Source organism: Acomys russatus, chromosome 21, assembly GCF_903995435.1.
Source record: "Acomys russatus chromosome 21, mAcoRus1.1, whole genome shotgun sequence".
Classification (NCBI taxonomy): Eukaryota; Metazoa; Chordata; class Mammalia; order Rodentia; family Muridae; genus Acomys; species Acomys russatus.
The window spans coordinates 39678291-39705698 of NC_067157.1; the positions used below are offsets into that span (position 1 = coordinate 39678291).

The following is a 27408-nucleotide window of genomic DNA, read 5'->3' on the forward strand; positions in this document are numbered from 1 at the left end:
TGTTCTCTCTTATTTGTGATGGCACTCCATTCTGTGCTGTCTCAAAAAAAAAGTGAATATAGTCTCACCATATGATTAAACAATTCTTCTGTGTATTAGTTCAAAGAATTGAAAGTGGGGAGTGGATTTGTACACCAGCACACACAGAGTTCATATGTAGTCACCAAAAGGCAGAAACAGCCCAACTATGCATTGACTGATGACTGAGTAACACAACGTGGCATATGCACACAATATCAGATGACCCAGCCTTCCACAGGAAGGAAACTCTGACGCTGCTGTGACTTGGATATCCTTGACATTGTGTTAAGTGAAATAACTCACGCCCAGAGGTTTGCATAGTTCTATTTATGTGGGGTTGGGAAAATAGCCAGTATTACAGACAGGGAGAGTGGAATGTGGCTTCTGAGGGGTAGGGGGCTGTGGGGATTTGCTAGTTAACGGGGACAGAGCTTCACTTTAGAGAGAGGCAAACGTTCTGGAGATGTGGGATGGTGATCACCCGGGAAGATGAATGTATCTAGTGCCACCAAAGGTTACTCTTAAAACTGCTAAGTTGGGAGATTTTGGGTTGCTTATATATGTCACATAATTTAAAATGAGATTTCAGGCACTAGAGAGACAGCCCAGTGGGTAAAGTGCGAACTGCCTGAGTATAAAGACCTTCACCCAGCCCCAATGCCCATGTAGAAGCAGGACACGGTGGTGCACATATGTATGCCAGTGCTGGAGATGGGAAGGCAGCAGCGACAGACAGATCCCAGGGACCTTGCTGGCACCAGTCCAGCTGGAATGTTAAGTTCCGGTTCCTTGAGAGACTTGTCTTGAAAAATAAGTATGATAGAACAAAACTTCCAAAATTAGTGAACCCACACATATACACACAAGATTTCATATACCTCTTTAAGAACAATTTAGGCTGTTGGGTGTTACTAAGTAAAAAAAAAAATGGACATTCTTGGAAGTACCTGGCCTTATAAGACACCAAATTGGCTTTAAATGCCTTTTGTTCTAATGAAGCATGCCATGTGTTCAGTAGACAAATCTCTTTCAGGTTGTGTTGTTTGTCTCAAGGGAAGGTTGGGGTTGGTTTTGTGTGTGTGTGTGTGTGTGTGTGTGTGTGTGTGTGTGTGTGTGTGTGTGTGTGTTTCACCTGTGACAATATCAGACATATTTTCCACTGAGTACTCTTCAAGAGTGTGACGTTCCAATGTGAATTCATCTGTTGACATCAGGAAGTATTGGGGAGGTTGTCTATATCTTACAATAATGCTTATTCTGTCCCATACATGGCCTTTGATGGGTGAACACTCTGGAGAACTTTACCAGTTTGAATGGCAAAGCATTATTGCCACCCAGGGTATTGCCTTCTTTCTAAAGCTTCCCTCTAGCTAATACTTTGCATCATGTGTGTTGCTCCAGTCCTGTAAGAGGTGGCCTTATGCACGAAGCTCTGTAGTGAGGTTGTGTTTGAGTCACTGTGAGAATGGAGGAGTACAGTAAGGAGGTCAACTGAACAATCCAGAAACATTGGTGAAGACACTGACACTTTACACTTAGACTTGAAGAACAAACCAGAAGTGCAGGCCAACTCAAGTACCATGGAGCTTTTGACTCATTATTGTTGTGATTGTGTATATGTGTGTACATATGTTTGTACACACATGCGTGGGTGCAAATAGGATGGTGTGTGTACCTGTGTGTGCTCATGTGTGTGGGTGCATGTAGGACAGTGTATGTATATGTATGTGTGCTTGTGTCTGTGTCTGTGTACCTGTGTGTGCGCACATGTGGGTGTATGTAGGATGGTGTGTGTACATGTTTGTATGCAAGTGTGTGTGTGTGTGTGTGTGTGTGTGTGTGTGTGTGTGTGTGTAGAAGGGTATGTGTCCACATGTGTGCATGTACATGTGGAGACCAGAGGTCAGCCTCAGGTGTCTTTCCTCAGATGTCATCCATTTATAGAGACAGGGTCTCTTAGTGGCCTTGTAGGCTATGATGGTTGGCCAGTGAGCCCCAGAGATCTGCCTGCCCTTTCCTCCCCAGCACTGAGAGTATAAGCAAGCACCACCACAAGCTAGAGTTCTTTAATGTGAGTTCTGGGGATTGAGCTCTCAGGTAGTCAAACCTTCACAGCAGACTCTTTACTAAGCCACCCCTCCCACTGCCCTATCCCACCACTCTTTCCTCTTCTGTCCCATTACTTATGGACAAATATTTTTGCAAGGTACAGTTTTACTATGTTCGTGTACTAAATGTGTTAGATATCATCTAGCAATACTTTCTCCTTTTACAAATGAAAAATATAAAGCCTTAATGATTAAATAATGCATCAGGGCACTTCTATGTTGGTGATAATTGGTTGGCTGTCCCATGCTTTATTTTCTCTTTCCTCAGCATGAAGGGTATTCATGACACTAGCATGCTTTTCTTGATGCTGGTACCCATAAGGGTTGCTCTGAACTTCACATCACCCTGTGTTTTTCCCTCCCCTTAACAGTTTTACAACCAAAGATGAGCTGGGAAAGGCTGGACCTCAGCTGCTGACCCCTGGGCAGATGGGAGATTCTTCAGAGTCCTTCAGTGCCCCAGAGGATGAGGCCCCAAGAGAGTACCAAGGCAACGACTCTGACTCAGATGGGCCCATCTTGTACACCGATGATGATGAGGAAGAGGACGATGATGATGATGGCAGTGGAGAAAGTAAGAATATTTCCAAGAAGTGGAGGAATACCACTCAATATTTTCCTCCCCTCATCACCTTTGATCGAATTAGAAATATATTTATCCTAGTTAGACCTGGTAATACAAACCTTTAATCCCAGCTACATGGAAGAATGGAGCAAGACTACAGCTGGTTCAAGGCAAGCCTTGGGTACAGAGTCAGTTCAGGGTTATCCTAGACAACTTCATGAGACCATGTCTCAAGCTAAAAAGTAAACACAGGCTTGGAGGATAGCAACATGCCGTGAGTTCAATTCCCAGCACTGCAAGAAAAATACGAAATGTGCCTGTTCCAAAGTTTAGCTCATGATGACAGATTTTTTTCCCCCAGAAGAAGATGCCACACAGGTGTGTCACACCTTCGTCAATTAGTTAGACCGAATAGTTGTCTTGATAGAATCTAAGCTTTCTATGAACAGAGGCTTCCCCCCAGGAAAGTCCAAAATAGACATCCCTCCAGGAAGCTGTCCTTGAAGAATGTGCGAGAGGGAACATTCCTCGGCTTGCTGGAAGTGTAGCTTGAAGAGAGAAGAGCAGTGAGTCAAGAATGACAAGCACTTTGTTGGAGGTCAGCATTCTCACTTGTACACCACCGCTGAGACAGGATGCCTTCTAGAAAGGAATGATCCTAAAGAGGAGTGAAGGCCAGGGGTGTCTCTAATTAGATGGCTGGAATGTGCTGTTACAATAGTGTGTGTTTTGTTTTGTTTTGTTTTGAACTTAGCTGGTGTGTCACTTGGGAGGAATTCAATGTGGGGTTGAATTAATAGGTGATTAGATGTCATTAGTATATTAATGATCCAATAGAAATTTGCTAACTTCCACTTCATGAGCACCCATCTGATAGCTCTTGTCTGCTGGGAAGTTAGGAATGCCTGGGTGACTGAGGGTTAAGGAATGTACATAGGGTAGGCTCTTAGCCAGCAGGACAGGACGCCTGGCTTGGGAGGGAAGAGGATGACAAGGATTAACTGTACAGAATAAGGAGAGAGGAGAAGCTTTTGACTTGAAAAGAAAGCAAAGGCGTTGTGCAATCACTGCTCTCCACGATCCACCATATCAGCAGAATAAACTTCAGCTATCGCCATCCAGATGATGAGGTGACACTTCCAAGCTTGTTCATGGTGCCTCAGGATTTTTTTTTTCCCCCAGAACATGAACACAAAGGCCCTTCAGTTCTTTCTCAAGATGAACTATCTCCGGCTATCCCACTCCCACCCCCATCCCCTAGCCCCCACTCCCCAACCCTTCAACTGATTAGGTTTCCCCTCTTGCGCACAAGTAAAGAATTTGGCCCGGGAGGCCTGTTAAACTCCAGCCACGTGTAACCAAAGCCCGGCTAGGGTGAGAACTGATATACCTGCATTCCTGCCCCCTTTTCAATCCTCAGGTGCATTGGCAAGTAAGATACGACGAAGGGACACTCTTGCCATCAAACTTGGCAACAGACCATCCAAGAAAGAACTGGAGGATAAAAACATCCTGCAGAGAACCTCTGAAGAAGAGAGGCAGGAGATACGACAGCAGATTGGGACCAAGCTGGTCAGGTACTTGCTGGAGTGCGGGTGTGGCACTGACTGATTCCCAGTCTCCTACCTGCCTTGCGGGGAGGGGGGTGAATTCACCAGATGTAGGTACTCCTGGCCCATCGTGTCTTGTAAACTTGGTCTCAGATGTTGAACCACTCAAACAAGATGCCCTTAGCTAGGCACCATGGCCCACGCCTGTAATCCCAGCACTCTGGGAGGCAGAGGCAGGCAGATCTCTGTGAGTTCGAGGCCAGCCTGATCTACATAGCAAGTCCAGGACAGCCAAGGCTACAGAGAGAAACCCTGTCTCAAAAAACCAAAAGAGAAAAAATGCCCTTTGGCCAGTTATCCAGTAGCTTTAAGATCTCTCAAATCTACCTCAGGTGTTTATAGACTTTTCCAACAATTGATGAGTATGAATACCCAGGCTTGATGGCTGGTTGGTCTCTGCTGCAGTTATTCAACTGCGCCATTATATAGAGGATGTAAAGAGTATATATAAACAAATGAACCCAGGAGTGCTTTAATAAAATACGTTTACCAAAAAGGGTGGCATGAAGGATTTGGCCTGCAGTCACAGCTTGCACGGCATCTGTTCTAATCTGAGGATTCATTGGAATTTATGGTTCCATCATGTGGGCTGAGACAGGAGAAGTGCCACACCTCAGTGGCCTGGCTTTTTCCTGGTCAGGTAAGCTGTGGGAGGGTCTGTACCAGGGCTCCCACAGAACACTTGCCAATCTCCGTAGAGAAAGAATCCCCTAAGGCCCTTCTCTGACAAAAGGGCAACTGTCAGTGACGCATCTGTGGCTCCTATCTGAAGGGAAGGGTCACCCTGCTAAGGAATCACGGAGGAGGCCTGGGAATTCCCAGCACTCGCAACTCCCTTGGGGACTCCAGAAGACGTGTTGAGCAGATTGCCAGTGTCCTCCTTGTCACTGGAGTGTTTTCACCTCAGCCCTATGCCTGGACCATTTCCTGCCTCAGGAAAGAGCTAGCAGAAGTCAAAGGAACTTCATGTCAAATTTGTCTTCTTAACAAATAAAAGCAAGGGCCTCTCGGGGGCCTGGGAGAGAGGAAGGGGATTGCTGAAAACCATGCTGTCCTTAGGGAGAAAAGCAGTTAGGATCACTGTTCATCTGTGATGGATTTCTTTTATACCATCTTCTCTACACCACAGTCAGGAGACCATGAGACGAATGTGTTCTGTTATTTGATCGCCTTTGTTTATGTTCTGTTGTGAAAAAAGATTAATCATTGGATAATAATGCATGTAAAATACTAACAAAATAGGGCAAACTTCTTTAGAGCAAAGAATATTAGTGTAGTTTATCATAGTAAAGGATGTTTTAAAAGTGAACCACGGTGCCAGGATATTCACTCACTTGCTAAAGTGCTTGCTGTGCAAGCGTGGGGACCTGGGTCCTTCTTTGGTACCCAGGTAAAAATTTTATTATCTTACTAAAGCCTGAAACACACCAGTATTAAAGGCTTTATAAATTATGCTAAATATGTTAGTACCTAGAGAAAGCCTAAAATCATTTTTCAAATGAGCGAAGTTTCCCTATTCTTTTATACAAAATGCCTAGTCATAGTTATTCGTAATGAAAAAAGTTATAAATTATAGGACCAAAATACTGTTATTATTCTTAGTTATATGCCTAGAAAACTCTGAGAAGGACAAAACTCCAGCATAATGAAGTTTGAAGGAGAGATGTATTTCATAGAATCAGAGCATTGGCGGTGCTTCAGTTTTATCAAAGGAAAAGGGACAAATGTTGCCTCTTCTAAAGTGAGCCAAGGGAAGACCAAAGATCAACTACTGAGATGGAATGTAAGGCCATCAGTGGCATATTTTGAAGACATTTGAGGATGTGGTAAGCTTAATAGTGAGGGAGAGCTAGTCACAGTCAGCAAGTCTGGGCTAGGGTGAAGCCCAGTGAATGTAAGACCCTAGTCTTGATCCTGTACACTGCAAATTAGTTAATTAATTAATGGTATTTGTGCTTATTTAAAAACTAAAGAAAATACTGGCAGAAATATACCTAAAACAAGATAAAAGATGCAACTCATAAAACAGAGTTCTTACGTTTAAAGCTCCTCCTACCCAGACTACAACAAGCGACCAGTAAAATTAAATGTTTAATTTTAACTTAAATTGCATACACTTATTAAACTAGTAGAGCACAATTAAAAATCAACCCAAGGTTATGGAAAAATAGCATACATTGTTCTTGATCAATATTTTTGACGCAGTTAAACACTATGATAAAAACAATTATAAAGGTATTTCTTTGTATAATGATTCATTCATGGAAACATATGTAAGAAGAAAAAGACCTACAATGATTCCTTATGGTATATTTTATAAAGATATGTATTACGAGACTGTTTATAGCAATGACAATTTAAAACAAACCCAGTGGAAAAACCCAGGGCACTGATAATGAAAGAGGTAAAAAAGTAACAGTGTGGAGTCTTCTGTCTATTTCATCAAAGATTCCCTAGAAATGACCTAGAAATGATGCCCAAGCTTCCTAGGGAAGAGCACATAATATGGGCATAGATTAGAACAGGTGGACACCAGTTCTAACCATCCATCTTGGGTACCACCTGTATCTTTTATGGGCTAGTATGCCACTTAACATCTTTGGTAAGTATACATATGATCTATATCTTTAATTATTAATATAGTAGGGTTTATTCTTAATAGTATATGAATGTTAAGGAATTGTTTTTCAGTGAACACAGTACATCTTATCCATCTTACTCATCTCGCTCAAGATTTTACCCACAGCTAGAACTTAGACAACACACTTTAAGTGAGATGAGGCAGGAGTGCAAACTCACTCCAGCATCTGCTCATGTTTTAATTTAAGCAACTCAGTCAGTCTGCATGTTGGGAGCTGGCAGTTACCTTGCTGAGTTGTTTTAAGGATTCCTTCCAGATGTGCTAAGCATCTAGCACTTTGAAAATAGGACTAAAAGGTAGATGTGGTTATTCTCATTTTTAACTGTGCTTTTAACAGCCAACTAACTCTCCTACAAGTTCTCATGTGTGGATAAAGAACCCAGAGGCTCCCATTCGTAGTGCGAGACAACCTCTGAGGTCCCGTTTTGTCAACTGTAGGATTTTAGAAGGTAGGAAAGGAAAAGAAAGCATTCTAGAGGAAGGAAGTTCCATCAATAAGAGAGCTTGGGCATGACAGACTCCCGTACACTGGCAATGCCCACACGTAGCTTGCAGTATAATCAAGGCATAGACACCATTGTAGTTGGTCTCTGGGGCCTTTTGTGGACTCAGTCACTCATATTAATTTCAAAATAGTCCCAGTGGAGATTGAACTTCTACAAAAATGTGAGCAGGCCTCTGAAGGATCACTAGTTTGTCCTGGTCCTAACATTGAGAATTTGGTAGATCTAGTAAAGGTTACATTGAGGTCGCCTTTTACGTATATTCATCTTAATTTACACCAGTTCAGCCTACATTCTGAGGAAATCTTTGACTGCGATTAACAACAAATTAATCATGTAAACAAGAGCAAAGTTATGAGGAGTTTCTGCTCTCATGTAAAGCAGTTAGCCACTAATCCTGCATGAGCCTGGCTTATCTCAACAGCAGGGAAGAGGGAGCCACATAGCTTAAGATAAGGCTGTGTGTAAAACATTCACTGGTGGTGCCTGACGCAGGACTTCCCTTCAAACCCTGAGAAGCATAGATTGAGCAACTCCTACTTTGCAGGGGCGGCTGATTTGAGGCTCCAATGCACTGTACATTAATTAAGTAAGCTATCAGTTAAGCTGCTGTAGCATGCCAGGAATACAGAAGTTCAAGCAACTGTTCAAGCAAGCAATGTATGCTGATTCCTTTCTTACTGGGCAGTTTAGGCCACCCAGCATGATGGGAAGTTTCTCCCTCTCTTCTCCTTGGAGGCCCAACAGCCAGGCTCCTTCTGCTTTGTTAATTTCTTTTGCCCCTGAGTAATCTCATCTGCAAGATCAAAGCTGGCTCATAACACCACGTTCAAGTGCAGCCTGCGCAGGAGGGAAATGGAGAGCAGGGGCCACACACTCATCTGTGTTGAGGGGGGAGAAACAGCTTACAAACTTCACTCAGCTCGTGTCTCATTGCAAAAAGGAAGTCACACCCCACACCTGGCTGCCAGGGAGGCCATGATCCGTAGATGTGTGCCTAGCCAAAGTCAGGTGGCTGTCCTTCAAAGATGAGTGAAAGGCAGAGAGTTGGACGTCTAAGCCACACTCGGCAGTGTCCGAACAGATGGAAGGAACACGTCCATCTTAGGCTTAAAAAGGGTTATATTTATTTCTCAAGATATGACAATGTCTAGCTTTGCTTTTTTGTTTGTATTTTCCACCAAACGGGCCTTGTTTGTAACTTGCGGTGTACTCATCTTGTAACCTATAGTATATTCATTTTGTCATGGTAGGAGACTCAGCCAGAGGCCAACAACTGAAGAATTAGAGCAAAGAAACATCTTAAAACGTGAGTAAATGATGCTGAACTATGACCCCTCGGGTAACCAATAACAAGGTGCTCCAGAGACAACCCATCCATCAGGGCAGAACTGTGACTCCCCACTGACTGGAATGCCCTGTGCATGTCACATATGTCAGTCGATGTTTACATATTTTTAAATGGCTTCTTGGTTTTCATATTTCATTTTATGGCTTTAAGCCTGATGCCCCTAAAGTGGAGTCCTGCTCATAGCAATTATTTTTGAGAAAAATTAAATGTATCCCATGTGTTCTTTTACCCAAATCTTAAAGCAAATGCTCTAGTCTACTTTCAAATAACCACCAAAGAAAGAGTCCACAAGGAAATCAATCAAGCATTCCTATATTGTTATGAATAATACAATTTGTTGCTAGGTTGAACAAATGCCTCAATTTAAAATTATGGTAAGAGGGGTTTTTCAAGGCATTTCATTTTCCTTTGCTGTGATAACTCCTCTTCTTTCTTGAATTCTTTGTGGCTTCTTGAAACTTGAAGCATTCTCCATTCATTTCCCACTTTATTTTTCCGTTCTGATCTCTGGTGGCCAAGTGTGGGAGATCCCACTAGAACCACAGCTTGTCCTGCCATTCTTTCAGGATGGCCACTAACTCCAGTGGGTTTCAAAACAGAGCATAACTGAACCTCTACATAGTAACCTAGTTCTGAAGCAGTGTTTCATTTTGTGAAATATCAAAGGTTGGGAGCAATCAGAACTCCCGGCAGTACTATAATAGCAGTAAGCTATGGCATGGGAACATCCTTTCCAACCACGCTGGCAGAGTACGGTCAGCCTGCTGGATGGCCTCATGATCTAATATGAGTTATTTTCTTTTCTAAGGGAAAGAAAGATTTTTTTTTTTGTAGTATATTTATAGGACTGTTGCCATGACTGAAACAACCCAACAATGAATACTTACCAGTACAAGGACAACCAACCACGTAGTCTGTGGTGTCTCTCCCCTGCCGTACTTTCTCTGGTTATTTATGAGCATAGCTTGACTAGAACCCATCAAAGTGCCTACTAATGCATGGAAATGCCCACAGGAAAGACAGAAGGGATGTGGCTACTTTACTTTAGCAACATCTAATGTTGACATGAAAACAAAACCGGAAGGTGTCCGTGTTTTCCATCACATGTTCCGGGGACATGCTCACTGAGCTAAACTTTAAGCTCATAGTAGACTGTGAGCTCCTACAAGTACATAGGACATGCCTTATTGGATGTTTGATGAAATACTTTGAAAAGAGAGCCCTGCAAGTTCTGGATAGTCTGCTCCTTTGGGGCCAATGTGCCAAGCCACAGTGGAGTTTAGTTATTTGGGGAACTCTTTCATGGATCTGGAAATTCATTGCATGTTGATCTTAAGTGCTATGTTGGCTTTTGTAGCCTCTGTTTTCCTGGAGGTTCAGGAAAGAGTGAGGACCAAAGTCAACGCAGACTTGACTCCAGCCCTGTTTTACTTCCTTCTAAGTTCATGTTGATTCTGGAAACGGGAGGTCCATTTCCAGTCTGGAGAGACTGATAGCTAGCTCCTGGTCCCCCGGCACAGGCCAAGGGAAGCAGGCAGCACTGGGGAGGTTCTTTCTACTGCACAGCAGCCCAGGGGTTTAGCCCACAAATACTTCATTCAGCCCCCTTGCCTCTGCGCTCTTCTGTACTTCTTTTTTTTTTTTTTTTTTTTTTTTTTTTCTCTCTCTCAGCTATTTCATCTCCAGTTTTTGTTCAAAAGCAGCAGGAATATTGAAATAAAGATACCAGAAAACTGTGTCTCTGACACAATATGGTTTGTAAGGTCATATATATCATCTCTTGAGGGCTAGGAGAGTGATTCAAAGCATAAAATACTCAATAGTTGTCTGACCAAGCCATTAGTAACCATGGCTGAGATGGCAATACATATCAGTAGCCACTCTGTAAGGACGTGGGAGAAACTTGATGCCCTAGTATCACATCCCTTATACTCCCTACTTGGTTTCTTTCCTATGTTGGTGAGAGTGTTTTTTTTTTTAACAACTACATTTATATTGTTATATTGAATTATTTATTTTCAAACTGGTCCCTTAAAACCGAGAACATACATAGAAGGTATCTTTTCCTACCGGAGAGGTCAACTCTGGCTGATCAGGAAAAGTGCTATGTATGGGACACCTTTTCCATACAGGACCTGAGACCACATTGCTCTTATGTTCAACTGTGAGTGTCATTCCAAATGCATTTTCCACAGAGGAAAAAAATGACCCCAGCCACTAAGTTCTGAATCTTTTTCTTCAATAGTTAACTGTGATTTAAAAAAAAAAAAAACTACAAAAAGTGATGGAATTTTACAGAGTGGGGAGTCACGTGACTGCCATCTGTATTCTACTGTTGACATCCTTATTCTTCATATACCTTGTGATTTATGTTTTTAAAAATATATATGTATGTGTTAATATATGTACATATATATATATATGTTCCAAAGTTTATAAATGTCTTTCATTTGTTGAAAATACCTACAGGAAGCCATTGAGATGGCTTAGCAGGTTAAGGCACTTGCCATCAAATCTGACAACTTGAGTACACTTTCCAGGGCCCATACCAATCTGACCTCCACATGTGTGCTGTGGCAATGTGCTGGTGAACACACACATGCAATAAATAAATAAATAAATTTTCAAAGTAAAACAAAACAAAAAGCCACCCACGTGGAAAAAATGTAAAGGAGCAAAAAGATAAACAAAACCACAAAGAACATCTGGGGGGAGAAGGCCGTTTGTTTCACCCCAGTCGATGGCCCAACAGCGCACTCACTACTGCTCCAGTTGATGGCTTAGCTCTTTTTTCCTTCTTCTTTCAGCTGAACCGCACAATGTCGGGCCCAGTGACTACCAAGGCAGGTTTCTGCAGTGCCCACTGCCTTTAAAGCACGTATATTGATGGAATGATTAAACACTTCCCTATGGCTTTCTGACGCAGCACCCTTCATTCCGATGCAAGACACTGACCAAGAGCTCTGTCACTTCCTTCATGAAAACCCTTCAATCCATCCCAATGCCCCAAATAGTTTACACCATACTGTACAGTTAGTCTTCTAGCTAATCAAAGGGTGAAGGAAATGTGCCCTAAGTGGGCACCTCAGTGTATATTTAAGTACCAGCGTCACGATTTACCCTTGACGCTGTACCACTCTGCAAAGACTCCAGAGGCGACTCCGCAGCAGCTCCCTTCCATCTCTCGTCCTCTTTAGAAGTATCACTTCAAACATGGGAAATGCTAAAAGCCAGTTCCTAGTGTCAGGGAAGAATTCACAGACGGTAGCACTCTGTTTACTTAAGCCCCCTAACTGCAGTCGCCTCATATCCCTTCTTAAACATCCCTGGCTGTCACCTTGTTGTACAATATCCTTAATAGGGTAAAACTAATATTCCCTTCAAAGAAATGACATTTTACATAAGTAATGAAAACCTTTGTGATTTTGGGGTGTGTGTGTGTGTGTGTGTGTGTGTGTGTGTGTGTGTGTGTCTTTGAAAAATGCCTTTAAGAACTGAAGTGTGGGAGGTGGGGGCCTGGAGAGACGGCTTAGCAGTTGAAAGCATTTGCAGAAGACCTGGGTTTAATTGCCGTCATTCACGTGGTGGTTCACAGCCATCTTCAATTGCAGTTCAAGGACAGCCAGTGCTCTCTCCTGACCTTTGTGAACACCAAACACACACACGGGGTACAAACATAAATGTAGGCAAAACACTCCTAAAGTAAAATAAATATATTTAATCTTTTAAAAGTAGGTTAAAAGAAAGGAAGAAGGAAAGAAAGAAAGAAAGAAAGAAAGAAGCATTGTATGAATATGGGAAGAAGTAACTAGAATTATATTTAAGGATTATATTTTTCCTTCAAATAATTATATCATCACAGCTCTCAGCTTGTAAAGTTCTGATTTTGATCATATTAACAAGAAGTTTAGAATTTGTCTAATCTGTATAATAGACAATTCATGTACTTCATTCAATTCATATTAAGTAGTTAGCCCTTCATGTACGTTTTAAGGGTAGAGAAAGATATGTATTTGTGAAGCAGTCAGCAAAGCTTACAGTTCATTTATAAGAAATCTAAGTTAGAGCCAAATTCATTTGATGCAGGAACTTGAAGTATTTTTTTTGTCTGAAGGGTCATTTCAGTTTCTATCACTGTATATAGCGACATGGAACATCTTCCTTGTAAATTAAAATATGTATTTCAGAAGAATACAGAAACTTCGTAATATCTTGAGGAGGAGAAAAAAGTGTATAGAAAATTTAGTAAGGTCAATGAGCAAAAACCTGTAGGTGCTGCTCATATTCAGTGCTAACGTTTTACTCGTGAAACCAGTGACCTTAGTGGTGAAAAGTCCATTTGGAGTTTCACAATAAGTACATTGTGGGGTTGGGGAAATTGCTTAGTCAGTAAAGTGCTTGCTATACAGGCATGAGACCCTGAGTTCTACCACCAGCCCCTACCAAACCCTGAGTATGGTGGGGCACATTTGCCATCTCCGAGCTGGTGCGATAGAGACAGATGGCTTCCTGGGGCTCTCTCTGGCCAGACACCCAGCCTAATCAGTTAGCCTCAAATCCCCGTGCGAAACTGCTTTAAAAACCAAAGTGGGTAGCAGCAGGTGATGACATTTAGGGTCCTCTGAACTGTACACACACACACACACACACACACACACACACACAGAGAGAGAGAGAGAGAGAGAGAGAGAGAGAGAGAGAGAGAGAGATGAGAGAAGGGGGGCTGAGAGAGACCGAAGCAGAGACAGAGAGAGGGAAAGGAGGAAGGAGAGGGAGAGAGGGAGAGGGGGAGAGAGAGAGAGATTAAATAAATAAAGCTTTCATGTAGAAGAGAATTTTTCTGAAGCCTTTCAGTTGATTCCTCCGACAGTCCAGTCTATCTTCAGTAGACTCTTTTGAACATAAGTGCTGGCACATGTTTTACTATGAAGTAAAAGTGATGCCTTACTTAGCACAGATGAGACACAAGAAGCAACAGACAGAAGCTTCTCAAATATGCACACCATAAATCCCAAAAGCTGTTTATTTCTTTTAAGATTCTGAACTTTTTTTTTCAATCCCGTCTGTTGGACTGCATGGAATTTCACTACTTGATGAAGCACTAGAGGAAAAGATGGCTTTGGAAAGTTAAACTCACAAGAAAATAAGTAATTTCCACCCGCAGTACAACATAACCCCATTCAGAATGCTGGTTTGAAAGCCAAGTCCCAAGGAGTGCTTACATTTTCTTGTATGGAAACATAGGAAGACAAACCAAATATTTTGCTTGGGTTTGAATGGAAGTCAGCAGCTCGGACGTGCACTGGGTGGTTTGAATTTGTTCTTTCAGTGTGTCTTGGATTTTTCACAGGAAGGACAGACCCAAAAGTAATTTTTTTTTCCTGAATGCTGTTATATTCTGTTTCTAAAACCAGGATGTGGTCAGGAATAATACAGACATAAACAAGAAATCTAGGGGCAAAAAGGTTTAAAAATCAGTGACAAAAGTCAACCAGTTCCATTAAGAAGAAAGACACCATTACATGTGTGCACGTATATAACATGTGTGTGACCACTCTTTCTGGTGAGCCATTTGCTACATGTCTAAGGTGGTGACAGCTGGGTAATTGTTCCTGACAGACTTTCTGGTTATATGATCATCTCTAGTAACTGTCCTTATGCCTCCCCTAATAAACAGAAAAGAATGAAGAAGAGGAGCAAGAAGCAAAAATGGAACTCAAGCGGAGACTCAGCAGGAAGGTGATGACGCTATGACTGCTAATGAGCATGTGTGTTCTGGGATACAGTTTATTTTTGTTAAAATTACACCCACTCTTAGCATGTGCGTGGGATGCTTAGAGATGACTGATCCTATTACTCCACATATGATCCAAGACATTAAAATCAGCAGTGCATATAAATCAGTTATTTTCTATTTACATGTTGTGTTCATTTTGGAAATTTAACAGTTTTTATATTGCATTTACTAATTGTGAAAATATGTATTTTACATGAAAAGTTTAAATACAAAAAGGAACAGAAAAAGAAAATAGCACACATAAATCTTTCATTTAAAGAGCCAACATTAACATTTTAATATACTTTTATGTCTTTAATTGGATTTTAAAATGCTCACACTTTCCATTTAGCCTTGGAAATACTAAATAAGTATTTTGTGACTATTAACAATTTGTCACTGTTCTGTAGCAGACCTGGGTGAATAATTTATTGAGTGAATTTGACCACAGTGTTACCAAAACTGACAAATGGTTTATCTCTGGAACTCAGGCAATCGTTTCCACTTACTTACAGAAATGCAAACCTGATCCCAGGGCCACGACCTTTTTCCCCCTGTGCTACAAATAACAGCCTTTGGAAAAATTAAGCACTATCAGAATTGATATTTCATTATAAGTCCTTCTAATGGTTTCTTAGATACACTTTCCATACCTGGAAAGGGGCAGGGTGACTAAAATGTGACATCACAGTCAAATGTGTGACCTAACTCACATTGTTGAGGGCTGGCTAGGGAGTTCACAGCAAAAGTATCCCAAGGTAGGTCTGGGTCTCTTTGAAGTGGCAGACTTATCCTGGTCTTATTCTTGGTGCTTGTAAAAGGAGCAAGAGAGAGAAGAAGGGGGGAAAAAGCAAAGATACCCCCGTTGCTGGCCAGATTAAATATAATGATAAATTTGAATGGTACAGAGGACTCAGGAAGGAAGCCTTATGAACAGATATGTCAGGAAATGCAGTTCGCCAGGAAACCTCCTTCACTTGCCTGTCAGCTGTTCTGGTTGTGATGGCCAGTGCAGGGCCTGTGCCCTTCTCCTCAGGAAGGCCATGCTGTAGCTATGCCGTTCTCCAAGCCACTTCTGCCAAGGAACCCTACATTTCTACATATGCCAGGAGCAGAGAGACTCGTTTCCATTTTCTAGGCAGTCCATAGCTTTTTGTCTTAATCTGTTAGCTACCACCCAGCCATCCTAGAGCTGTGTTTGTTGGTCACTGTGTGTGTTCCTGTGTCAGAGGTGACTGGCAAGCCTTAATCTCAGTGCCAGGCATGTTGTGGGGAATTGCCCAACACACACAGCTGCCAAAGGCTGACCTAGCAAGCGTGATGATTTTCTAGTCTGGAAATGAGGGCACACTGCTTTCTAGGTCTCCTTACAAATTCCCAAGATGTCGTTGCTTCTCTTTTAATACCTGAAAGTGACCTTAACTTTGAAGCGTTCCAGGCAGAAAACTTGCCACCTAGAGGCTGTCAACGTGTAACTGATCTCTGCTTCCTTCCTCCCCTTCCACCCCCCCCCCCTTCAGCTCAGTCTAAGACCTACTGTGGCAGAGCTACAGGCCAGAAGAATCCTGCGGTTTAATGAGTACGTAGAAGTGACAGATTCTCCTGACTATGACCGCCGAGCAGACAAGCCCTGGGCCAGGTTGACACCTGCAGACAAGGCAAGAATTGCAATGACCTTCTGTGCTTCCAAAACCCGTGTACTGTTCCTCTGCCCACGAGTACCTTTCTCCCTCTCAACATCTGAACACTCACGTGGTCACGGGGAGTGATAGCAGTACAGTTTTTTTTCACCTGGGTCTCAGAGAAGGCTAGTTCTCAGTTGCCATGTAACTGGTCCTCATTCAAGCTTGGATGAGGAGGATTTGCTCATTGTGATAGTCAGTCTGGATTATCAGTTTGACCAAAATACAAGCCACCTAGGAGATCACAGAGCATGCGTGCAGGTGTGTGTTTTCAGGTATTCCTACAGGCAACTAGATTAGGGAGTCTGATCCAAAAATGAATAAGTCCTTTGAGAAATTCGTAGTATTTGTTAGGCAGTGGTGAAAGGTAGGAGCGTACTCAGACTCACCAGGTTTAATGCATGTGTCCTCAAGTCAAAGACATCTTCACTGTTCTCTTTTCTGGGTTCCCTCTTTGTTTGCTTTTTTTGTTTTTGTTATTGTCATTGTTTTTTAATATATTTTATTAATTTATTCATATTACATCTCAATTGTTATCTCATCCCATGTATCCTCCAATTCCTCCCTCCCTCCCATTTTCCCCTTACTCCCCTCCCCTATGACTATGACTGAGGGGGACCTCCTCCCCCTGTATATGCTCATAGGGTATCAAGTCTCTTCTCGGTAGCCTGCTATCCTTCCTCTGAGTGCCACCAGGTCTCCCCCTCCAGGGGACATGGTCAAATATGGGGCACCAGAGTTCGTATGAAAGTCAGACCCCACTCTCCACTCAACGGTGGAGAATGTCCTGTCCATTGGCTAGATCTGGGTAGGGGGTTGAAGTTTACTGCACATATTGTCCTTGGCTGGTGCCATAGTTTGAGCAGGACCCCTGGGCCCAGATCTGTCTGTCATTATTTGTTTGAGGGTGTTATTCTTCCTTCTCCTCCTCCTCCTTCTCAACATCCTCTTCTTCCTCTCCTTCTCCTCCTTCTTTCCCAAAGAAGTTTCTGCTCTCTGACCAACCATTCAACACTTTAAGATAACTTCAATGCTATGTTTATCATTTAGTCATTTTTCAATGGAAGAGTTAATCAAGGCACCTAGTGTACCATATTACAAGAAGTGAGTTGGTCCCAGTTTCTCTCCTTTCAGCTCTTTTTTCAGTTTCTCTCATTCAGGGGCTTCTAGCTGGCACCACTGCAATCCACCGTCCCTATGCTGTGAGCCAGCCTATGTTTAGTGATGAAGAACAGAGACAATTTCATTGCATCTTACAGAGTCTGTAGGTTGGACTACAGTGGAGCTTAATTTGATCAATTCTGTTTTCCATGAGGTTAACTGAGGTCACTCCGTGTTATTCCCCCTGGTGACTGGGCTACTCTGAGAGATCCAGTATTGTCTCTGGATCATGTGTCTTGGTTGCCATGGCTCCCATGTGCAGCTCACCTAGGCTGCCCACAGAACCACCTACACATGGCCTGAAGGGATGAGTCATCAGACATCTTCCCTGAGAACTTCCCTCAGAGCAGGGATCTGTCCTGAGAGAGCCCAGGAAAAGCTACTCGGCTTTTCCAGTCAGCTTTGGAAGTCACTCAGCTGTATGTTCATGCCATTCTGTTAGTTCCAGGCAAGTCATAAGGCCAGTTCAGAACCAAGGAGAGGGGCATAGCTAGCTCTACCTCTCTGTAGGGGAGTGTGAGGTCATATTGTGTAGACTGAAGGTGTTATTTCAGCCATCTTAGAAAAGTATGATTTGTTGTATCCATTACCAGCCAGCTGATTATTCAAATGCTAACCTTTAGATGGGCCAGATAAATGGTGAAGCCCACAGGCTATAGAAAGTACAAGAGTGACAGTCTAAATGACTAACCACCCTTATGTGTAAACTCAGCTTGCCATCCCTGTAACAGCCCTTCCACCTTAACTTTGTCGTATTGCAGGAGGTAGAGCTCATCCATCTCTAGCCATAATAGGCAGAGGTTTTTTTTGTTTTGTTTTGTTTTTTGGCAGAACAGTTGAACTGAGACTAAGATAGGCTTCGGGCTTGGGCTTGTTAACGGCAGGGTGCTGGGCCTGGTCAGGTTTTCCTCTGCAAGCATGGTTTCTGTTCTGGAGTACTCTGAAGATGTAGAGTTCTCACATCTCCCTTGAATATAGCACCCAAGCCCCAGAGCGGATCCAGAGTCCGTCCTGATTTACATAGGAGCTTTTCTTTCTCACTCAGAAATCTTCTACATTTATCCTGAGATGTGCTAAAGTCTAAAGGACAACTTCTTAGGGCTGTGTTTTTATTGTGTCTGTGTTCTCTGGGTGGGGGGTAGGGGGAGAGTATGTTTTCCAAAAGTAAGAATTTGTTTTAGACAGAAAAAATATTTTTTTATAAATTTATATAAAAATATAAATTTAAAATAGATATTAGAAAAATGCAGAAATTGGACATGTTTACATGTGATGTATTTTGTAGATATAAGTGATCTGTTTATGTGCAGTATGTTTTATATACTGTGTATATAAAGTGGTGTATGTTTGTTGCCAACTAGATAAATATCCAGAAATCACAAACAGGAAAAATCAACAATGGAATTCAAATCAATGCATGGCATTTTTATGAATGTTTAAAAATACTATTTTCTAGATAACACTGAGAAAAACTAAGTCATTCCCCACAGTTGTAAAAATAGGTGTATCCAGGGGCTAGGTAGCTGGTTCTGTGAGTAAAGTGCTGCCCAGTAAGAATATTTTTTTAATTTTATTTTATTAATTTATTCTTACTACATTTCAATGGTTATCCCATCCCTTGTATCCTCCCATTCCTCCCTCCCTCCCATTTTCCCCTTACTCCCCTCCCCTATGACTGTGACTGAGGGGGATTTCCTCCCCCTTTATATGCTCATTGGGTATCAAGTCTCTTCTTGGTAGCCTGCTATCCTTCCTCTGAGTGCCACCAGGTCTCCGCATCCAGGGAACGTGGTCAAATATGAGGCACCAGAGTACGTGAGAAAGTCATACCCCACTCTCCACTCAACTGTGGAGAATGCCCTGTCCATTAGCTAGATCTGGGTAGGGGTTTGAAGTTTACGGCCTGTATTGTCCTTGGCTGGAGCCATAGTTTGAGCGGGACCCCAGGGCCCAAATCTGCCTATCATAAGAATAAAAACCACAGTTTGGATCCTAGGACCTCATGTGAGAAAGCTGAGAGTGTTTGTATCTACTTGTAACCCTAGCACCAGGAGGGCAGAGGCAGGTGGATCCCTGGGATCCTGAGCAGACAGTGTAGCTAAAACAATGAACTCCAGGCTCACTGAGATGCCATGCCTCAAGAAAGAACGTGGAGGGAGATTGAAGAAGGCCTCCGGCTGTTAACTTTAGGCTTCCATGCATGCCCAATGAGAAATAAGGCCCACATGCTAAAATCATTTTATTTCAGGCTGAAAATAGGATGCAAATTGTCACTATAGCAAAGAAAAAAATTAATGGATTTTATTACTTTTACCTTAAAATACTTCATAACACTTATTTGTCAGGTTCTAAATAATGTATTTGATTCATTCAGTTAATTGCTATAAAATTCATTAAGTACGATCTAACTGTTGTCTTAAGAATTAGGTTATGAGGCTAATGAGATGGTTCTGTGGGTAAAACCATTTGCCGCCAAGCCTGACAACCTGAGTTTGGTTCCTGGGACACACAAGATGGAAGGAGGTTTTCCTCTAATTTCTACATGCATGTTGTACACATGCAGCCCTCTACACAAACACACAGACAGGCTCACATACACAAAAATAAACAAGTGGAGCTTAAAACTAGTTTTGTTTTTTTTTTTTTTTTTAAGTATTAAACTCTACAATCAACTTTAAAACAAAAACTAGTGGCCAGATGTGGTGCTGCATGCCTTTAATCGCAGCACTTGAGTTTAAGGCCAGCCTGGTCTACCTACAAAGAGAATTACAGGACAGCCAGGGTTGTTACACAGAGAAACCCCTATCTGGAAATACACACACACACACACACACACACACACACACACACACACTCTATTGAAAGTAAAAATTGCTGAAAGCTTATGTCACCTTTTAAAGAAAAATAAATTCAAATATCATTTAAGACCCCAAAGTAATTTCAATCCATGGTTACTCAAGATGGATTGAAATTTAAAAGACGGAGCTTGGCATGGTGATGCACGCCTTTAACCCCAGCACCCCAGAGACAGAGGAGGGTGGACTGCTGTGATTTCGAGGTCAGCCTGGTGGACAAAGTAAGTCCAGGGCAGCCAAGGCTACACAGAGAAACTCTGTCTCGAAAAACAAAAAACATTTAAAAGACAGATGAGAGTTTCAGTCTCAACTTTTGTAGTGAACCAGAATACAGATGATTTTCTGATGATACATGGACAGATCTGCCTCATTTTTTAAAAACTTGACAGTCCCCTAGGTACAAGAGACATGAAGAGGAAGATTGCCTTTCCAGGGAGGCACTGAGTAGGCAGGTCTTTGGCAAGTGTGATGTTGCGTCTCTGTAGAATGTCACTAATTGGCTCATGAAGTGCACACTTCACTCCCCATGACACTGAGCGTAATGAGCCAGCAAGCCATCCACTCTTCCTTCCAGAGCAGCCTTTGAGCAAAGAAATAAAGAAAAGGTATCAGATGGAAACTCTGGCTAACTCTTCGCTCCCAAGCCATGCTGTAATGTTTCAGACGGCTGCGAGGAACCATAGTTCAAACAAATTGCCTGTTGCTTCTTGCCAAGAAGTGCCCCTGAACTGACCAGGATGGTTAGATGGAGAGTGTGTGTGGTGACTCCCCACTCGCCAAAGTTAAACCTGGGTTTGGCCATCTTTATGTCCTGGGTTTAATTCCCATGAAACCAAACACCACTGCGCATGTGCTCTCCGCGCAACTCCCTGCTGCGTGGGGTGCTGCCTCTGCCCTCCTAGAGATTAGTTTCAGCTCAGTGGTTTCCCATGGGCAGTCCAACCCACCCCCACTGGCTCCAATCCCACTGCCTCAGCCCATTTTCTCTATCTTTCAACAAAACCAGCCCCAGCTACATTTAGATAGAGAGTATTAGGCCTAAAATCTACTCTCATCTTTAAAAAAGAAGGAAAAGAAAAAGAGCAAAGGTTGTGTTTATACCCTGTGTGTATTGTTAATATAAAAAGTTTTCCTTTTTCCCCCTTTGAACTCCCCATGAAATTTTCCTTCTTACCAAAGTCAGGTTAGGATGAAAGTGGGCCCTTACTGAGTAAATTTTGCAATACTGTTTCCATAATCAAGGAAATAAGTTCTCCCTACAGTGTTACACTTGTTGCCACATCGTTATATAGAACTGACTTATCTCTTCTAAATACAAAGCAGCACACAGGGAAATGCAACAGTTAATCTGGGTTAGTGAGGCCTCGGAGCCCATGTTATTGGATGTGTGCAGGGTTTGAAGGCTTATGGGTGGCTCCATCGTAATCACTTAATGGCCGTTTGGTATCCAGTTAGTCACAAGACCTCTCTGGACCTCTGTTTTATCTTAGATTATCATTACCTCTTTTCAATTGCCTTGAAACAAAGTAGCCAAAGCTACTAGGCTTGAATCAGTGGTGCCCAGGGCTTGCAAGTTTGTAGGTAGGAACTCTGTCCAGAATCACATCACCCCAAGGCTTTGGTTCAGGCCCCACGTGGCATTAGAGAGATGCCAGGCCTCGGGAACCCTCTTCTAAATTAGTTTCTTCATGAATGTGTCTGTGCTCTCCCGCTCTCTGGCGTCTGTCTGTACGGCATCTCGTCCTCTGAAGTCTCTCTTCGTATTGCAGAATTCTGACACAGCAGCTTGCTCAGGGCAGTCAAGTGTGCTGCGTGTGGCAGCTACCTTCCAAGAAGCAAATGTTGCTGAGCCAAAAAGCTGCTCCCCTTAGACTGGTGCAGTGAGAGAAACATGGTGGCTCTATTGTGTTTCCCCGGTCAGAGTAGTGACGGGGTTCACCCAAAGTCAATACTGAGGAAAGAGACACCATATCTTACGAAGGCGGTGCTAAGGTGGCACTGCAGAGGAGAAGATAGGCTGTGCCCACAAGTGCGTGACTGGCTCTCTGATGGAAGCAGTGGGCGTGTGGGGACATGGGCACTAGAAGGTTATACATTGTATTGTGTGGAGTGGGGCACAGTTTGTAGTTGTGCTGATTTATGGACTCCATATCCCAGATGTTTCGCTCCGAATGTTTTCACTGGATTTTGCCATGCTCTTCACACCAGGCTAGCACAACATCGCCAGGAAGTCCTTCATCTTATTTATATTCAACTCTCCTTCAGTCCTCGTGCATCCCAGCGAATTTTCTTTTGTTGTTGTTGTTGTTGTTGTTGTTTTGTTTTGTTTTTGAGACAAGGTTTCTCTGTGTGGAACCTTGCCTGTCCTGGAACTTAGAACAGGCTGGCCTTGAACTTACAGAGATCCGCCTTCCTCTGCCTCCCAAGTGCTGGGATTAAAGGCATGTACCACCACCGCATAACCGCCAGTGAATTTGCTGTACTAACAATGAAAGAATTGTTAGTCATAAGCCCAAATTGTGTATTATTTGAAAACTTCATGGTATTTCATTGGTAACTCTAGAGTAGTCAACACATTTTTAAAATACACTTTGAACTAATATTCTTTTTGTTTGTTTGTTTTTCAAGACAGGATTTCTCTGTGTGGCCTTGTCTGTCCTAGACTCGCCTTGTAGACCAGGTTGGCCTTGAACTCACAGTGATCCACCTGCCTCTGCCTTCCAAGTGCTGGGATTAAAGGTGTTCGCCACCACTGCCCGGCTTGAACTAATATTCTTAATTGCTTCATGAATTTTCATTACTATTTCCTAGGTGGGTATATTAGCTGGTTTCCTATCACTGTAAAAAAAAAAAAATTACCAGCCTGGTATGATAGTGCACAGCTCTCAGGAGGCAGAGGCCAGGCAGATTTCTGTAAATTTAGGCCAGCCTGGTTTACAAAGCAAGTCCAGGACAGCCAAGGCTCTGTTACACAGAGAAACCCTTTCTTTAAAACCCAAAAAAAAAAAAAAAAAAGCCTAAAGTGATTAACTGATAAATAGAAAAAGTTTGGTTCCCAGTTCTGGATATAAACATCTAAGTAATCAAGGGCTAGGGTCTCTGGTGGAGGTATCATATGGCTGGGGGCTGCTTATATCATGAGTCAAGAGACCAAAGACAAACCATAGTCCAATAATCAGAGGTGTTTCCAGTGACCTAAAGACCCTACCTCTTTAAGTGTTCACAGCACTTACAATAATTCCCCCATGGACAGGGAACCTTACCACGTGGCCCTTCAGGTGACACACATCCAAACTATAGCAATAGCACGGCTGAAGCTTGAGGGGAAGGTCACTCCATGGGTGTCGTGATGCCATGGGACACTAAGGCCAGTGTCCATACGTCATCTGAGACCAGCTCAAGTGCTTCACGCAGCCTCTGCTGAAGGCTTTTGTGTGGAGAAGAAGTTTTGAATGAACAAGAGGTGGAGTTCTCTGGCCTTTCCACATACAAACACTTCTTTCCAAGGAGCAGCTCTTTCTAGAACTTCTTTTGAGCAACTGTCCTGTTCCTGGCTCACGTGCCAGTTATTACCATGACCAACACCAAGTGTCCACACTGTTGTGACTGGTGACACATGCTGTGTAGCTGTGTCATAGGAGATTCTGGCCCACACACAGGTCTCTGCTTGCCTTAGTACTTCCAAAAGTTAGGAATAAGAATTATGACCACTGTTCATGTCCCAGGTTCCCCCAAAGAAACTTCTAGACCTAAAGACTGTTTATGGGGAGAGGAGACAGTCTGTGACAACAGAGTTTAACTATTCCATTAAAACCTGTACATAGAATGACAGTTAGTGATGGGAGAAAGCCATAAAGGGGTCTGGAGGCTTTCTTCTATCTTTTCTCTTTCCAAAGTCCATTGACTTTTAACCACCCAGTAGATTCTCCTATCTCCTCTGGGAAGACACTTCCTATGGTTTATATTGACCTTCTCTGTTTAGCTGGAGCATAGATGTCATAAGGATATTTTATTCCTACTTTTCCGTTTATATGAGGGAAAACATTCTTTGCATAAAAATATTTACAGTGTTCTCTGTTTTGTCTGAACAGTGCAATCTACATAGAGCTTATAAAGATGGGTTTCTTTTAGTAGTTTTTATATGAGCTGAAATAGTCTCTGTAGGGAAAAAAATAGGAAATAAAAATAAGGCAGAAATTGAAACTAAACTCATGTATAATCCTGCCTCTGTCTGTTAACAGACAGCCAAAGTTAGCATTTGGAGGGGCGTCTCCACTTTCCAGACTGCATGCATAAGCATCTTGTTGTATATGGCATGGATTATGTGTCCTTTAAATAAGGCCTCCTATTTGATGTTTCTCTGAGTGGCTTTAAGCACTGTGCTGAATTTTCAGCCCTGTTTGTCTAAACTTTCAACATGAAAAAAATAAATAGCAACTGCCTTCTCGAATCCCTGTGGCAGTGAGTCAAAGCTAAGTTACTGTGGGCGAGCAGGCTTCAATGTAAAACTTTCCTAGGAACAGAACATGGATTTTCTGGAAAAAAAAAAAAAAAAAAAAAAAACCCTCCTGCCTTGCATCTGCTGTGGCCATCAGAGAATGGAAGGATGTTCTGTATGACACATAGACTAGACCCTACTGCCACCCTCCACCCCCCACCCCCAGCCCGAACTTTAATTTGAGTTTCACCTGAATATCTCTCCTAGCTTAAGAGTCCTTCCAGAATTTGGGATATTTGCAAGGACATAATGAGATGAGATAGCTGAAGGATGAGGACCGTGTCTACACACAAGATTCACTTACAGGGCCAGGAGTCTAGCTCAGTGGTAGAGTGCGTTCTTGGTATGCATGAGGCCTGGGTTTAGCGCCCACCACTGCATAAAAGAACTCATTCATGTGGATACACACTATGCACACATATTCTGGAGGTCATTTTACAAGTTTGTACCATACCTCTGTTTTGTAACTGTCTCATAAGTTCAAGCATGGCATGCTTCCACTTCTGGCTCACACTGAGGCTCAGAAAGCCCCAGATTTTGAAGGTTTTCTAATTTCTAATTTTTCTATGAGAGATGCGCACACTGTAACATGCTTCATCTATGAAATATTATTCTGGGATAAAATTAGTGATTCTTTTCTCTGTCCCAAAATATTATGTCATAGAAGAATATCTGCCTTGTGGATGCTGTGTAGGTTGGGAAAATATGAGACCTAATTTCTGCTTCATTTTCTCCTGTTTAGGCAGCAATAAGAAAAGAACTAAATGAATTTAAAAGCACAGAAATGGAAGTTCATGAGGAGAGTCGGCAGTTTACAAGGTAGGTAGACAAGATTAATTTTGCATACCGAGAATGCTCAATGCCCCAAATTTCATTTCATATGTACTGCATCCCAGTTCCCCCCCCCCTCTCTCTCTCTCTCTCTCGTTTTTCGAGACAGGGTTTCTCCGTGTAGCCTTGGCTGTCTTAGACTCGCTTTGTAGACCATGCTGGCCTTGAACTCACAGCCATCCGCCTGTCTCTGCCTCTGCCTCCCGAGCGCTGGGATTAAAAGCTTGCGCCACCACACCCGGCCACAATTTTATTTCTTAATGTGCATTAGCAGGAGATTGTCTAATGAATGTTTCTGCTTCCCTCGCATTTGTACGTCTTTGTTTTCACTGGTAAGGGTCCTGGTGGCAGATTTGAAGACATAAGTGGATCAGATTAAAAGTGGCTAGACTTGGCCGATTAGCTCAGTTACGTCTTTTAAAAACACCTGAACTAACCACACTGAATAAAGTTTTCCAGGGCTGGAGAGATGGCCCAGAGTTTAAGAGCAATCACTCTTCTAACAGAAGACCCAGGTTCAATTCCCAGCACCCACATGGCGGCTCACAACTGTCTGCAACTCCAGTTCCAGGAACCTCAACACTCTCACACACACATAAATATAGGGGAAACACCAATGCACATAAAAGAAATGTGTGTGTATGTATACACACACACACACACACACACACATTCTAAAGTTAGGTTCCCTCACACACTTTCGGCCTTCTTTCTGTTGTGTTCTCTAAGCAAATTCAGTAAAACCAACCATAGGGGGATGTCAGCAGCATTTCTTTTTATGTCTTATTGTACACCAAATGATGTGTTTTCATTAAGGATCTAAACAGTGTACAAGTGTATCGGTAAAAATCAACCCCCTCCTTCTCCACCCTCGTCCTTATTCTCACAGGTAAGTGCTAGTTAAAGGTGGAGTGTGCACCTCTAGCCATTTCTTTCTATTCCTGTGCATTTACAAACTCACCCATATATAGTGTATGCTTATGTACACTCTCTCACTCACATAGAGCATGTGGAAGGTCAGTCCTTCTTACTGGAGTGTATGCCACTCCCCTCCATGCCTCTGGTGTCCCATAGATGAGATGCTGTGCACTGCTGAACGGGCACTTCCGGGTGCTTATGATGCTGTGCACTGCTGAATGGGTACTGCTGGGTGCTTATGATGCTGTGCACTGCTGAACGGGCACTTCCGGGTGCTTATGATGCTGTGCACTGCTGAACGGGCACTTCCGGGTGCTTATGATGCTGTGCACTGCTGAACGGGTACTGCCGGGTGCTTATGATGCTCCAGCTTTTCCTTGTCAACACTAAGACCTTGACACTATGCTTATGTCTGGGTACACATGCCAGTATTTCTGTGGTTGCCCTTTTAAGTGGATTTCCTAGGATTCTCTGTTATCTTTCAAAAAGGGCACTTAGTTTACTGACCCACAGTTGATGAGCACACTGCATACTCAGTCTCCCTCATCAATAGTTGGGTCAACAGTGCCTGCAAGATTTATATTCTACAGGAAAAACGTTCATTTCCGTAAGATTGGGCGTCTTTTCTTAGCTTTAGTGACCCCTTTTAGTGTTTGATTTTTGTATTCAGACCTTTGCTAATTTTCTTTTTGGATTGCCTGTATTTTGTATATAGATTAGTTAAAAAAAAAAAAAAACTGGGATATAAGTCATCAGTATTAGGCTGTCAGCCTTTTAGCTTTTCTCACTACCTTCTGTGTAAATATTTACACACCAAAATCTTTTTATGTTGTTACTTTTTATTTCATTGTTCTTTCTGTGCTTTACAGAAGGTAAGCAGGACTATAC

At 42.6% G+C, this 27408-nt stretch overlaps 1 protein-coding gene across 1 annotated transcript in view; it reads left to right on the plus strand.

The window, feature by feature from the left end:
- The window catches only part of Phactr2 (phosphatase and actin regulator 2), a 238356-nt gene extending 212762 nt beyond the window's left edge, over window positions 1-25594 (plus strand). The window contains exons 7-12 of the mRNA XM_051164550.1: window positions 2501-2703; window positions 4115-4271; window positions 8702-8757; window positions 14477-14538; window positions 16096-16233; window positions 25514-25594. Coding sequence (XP_051020507.1) covers window positions 2501-2703; window positions 4115-4271; window positions 8702-8757; window positions 14477-14538; window positions 16096-16233; window positions 25514-25594 — 697 coding nt within the window. The remainder of the gene's footprint in view (window positions 1-2500; window positions 2704-4114; window positions 4272-8701; window positions 8758-14476; window positions 14539-16095; window positions 16234-25513) is intronic.
- Window positions 25595-27408: the final 1814 nt, after the last annotated feature.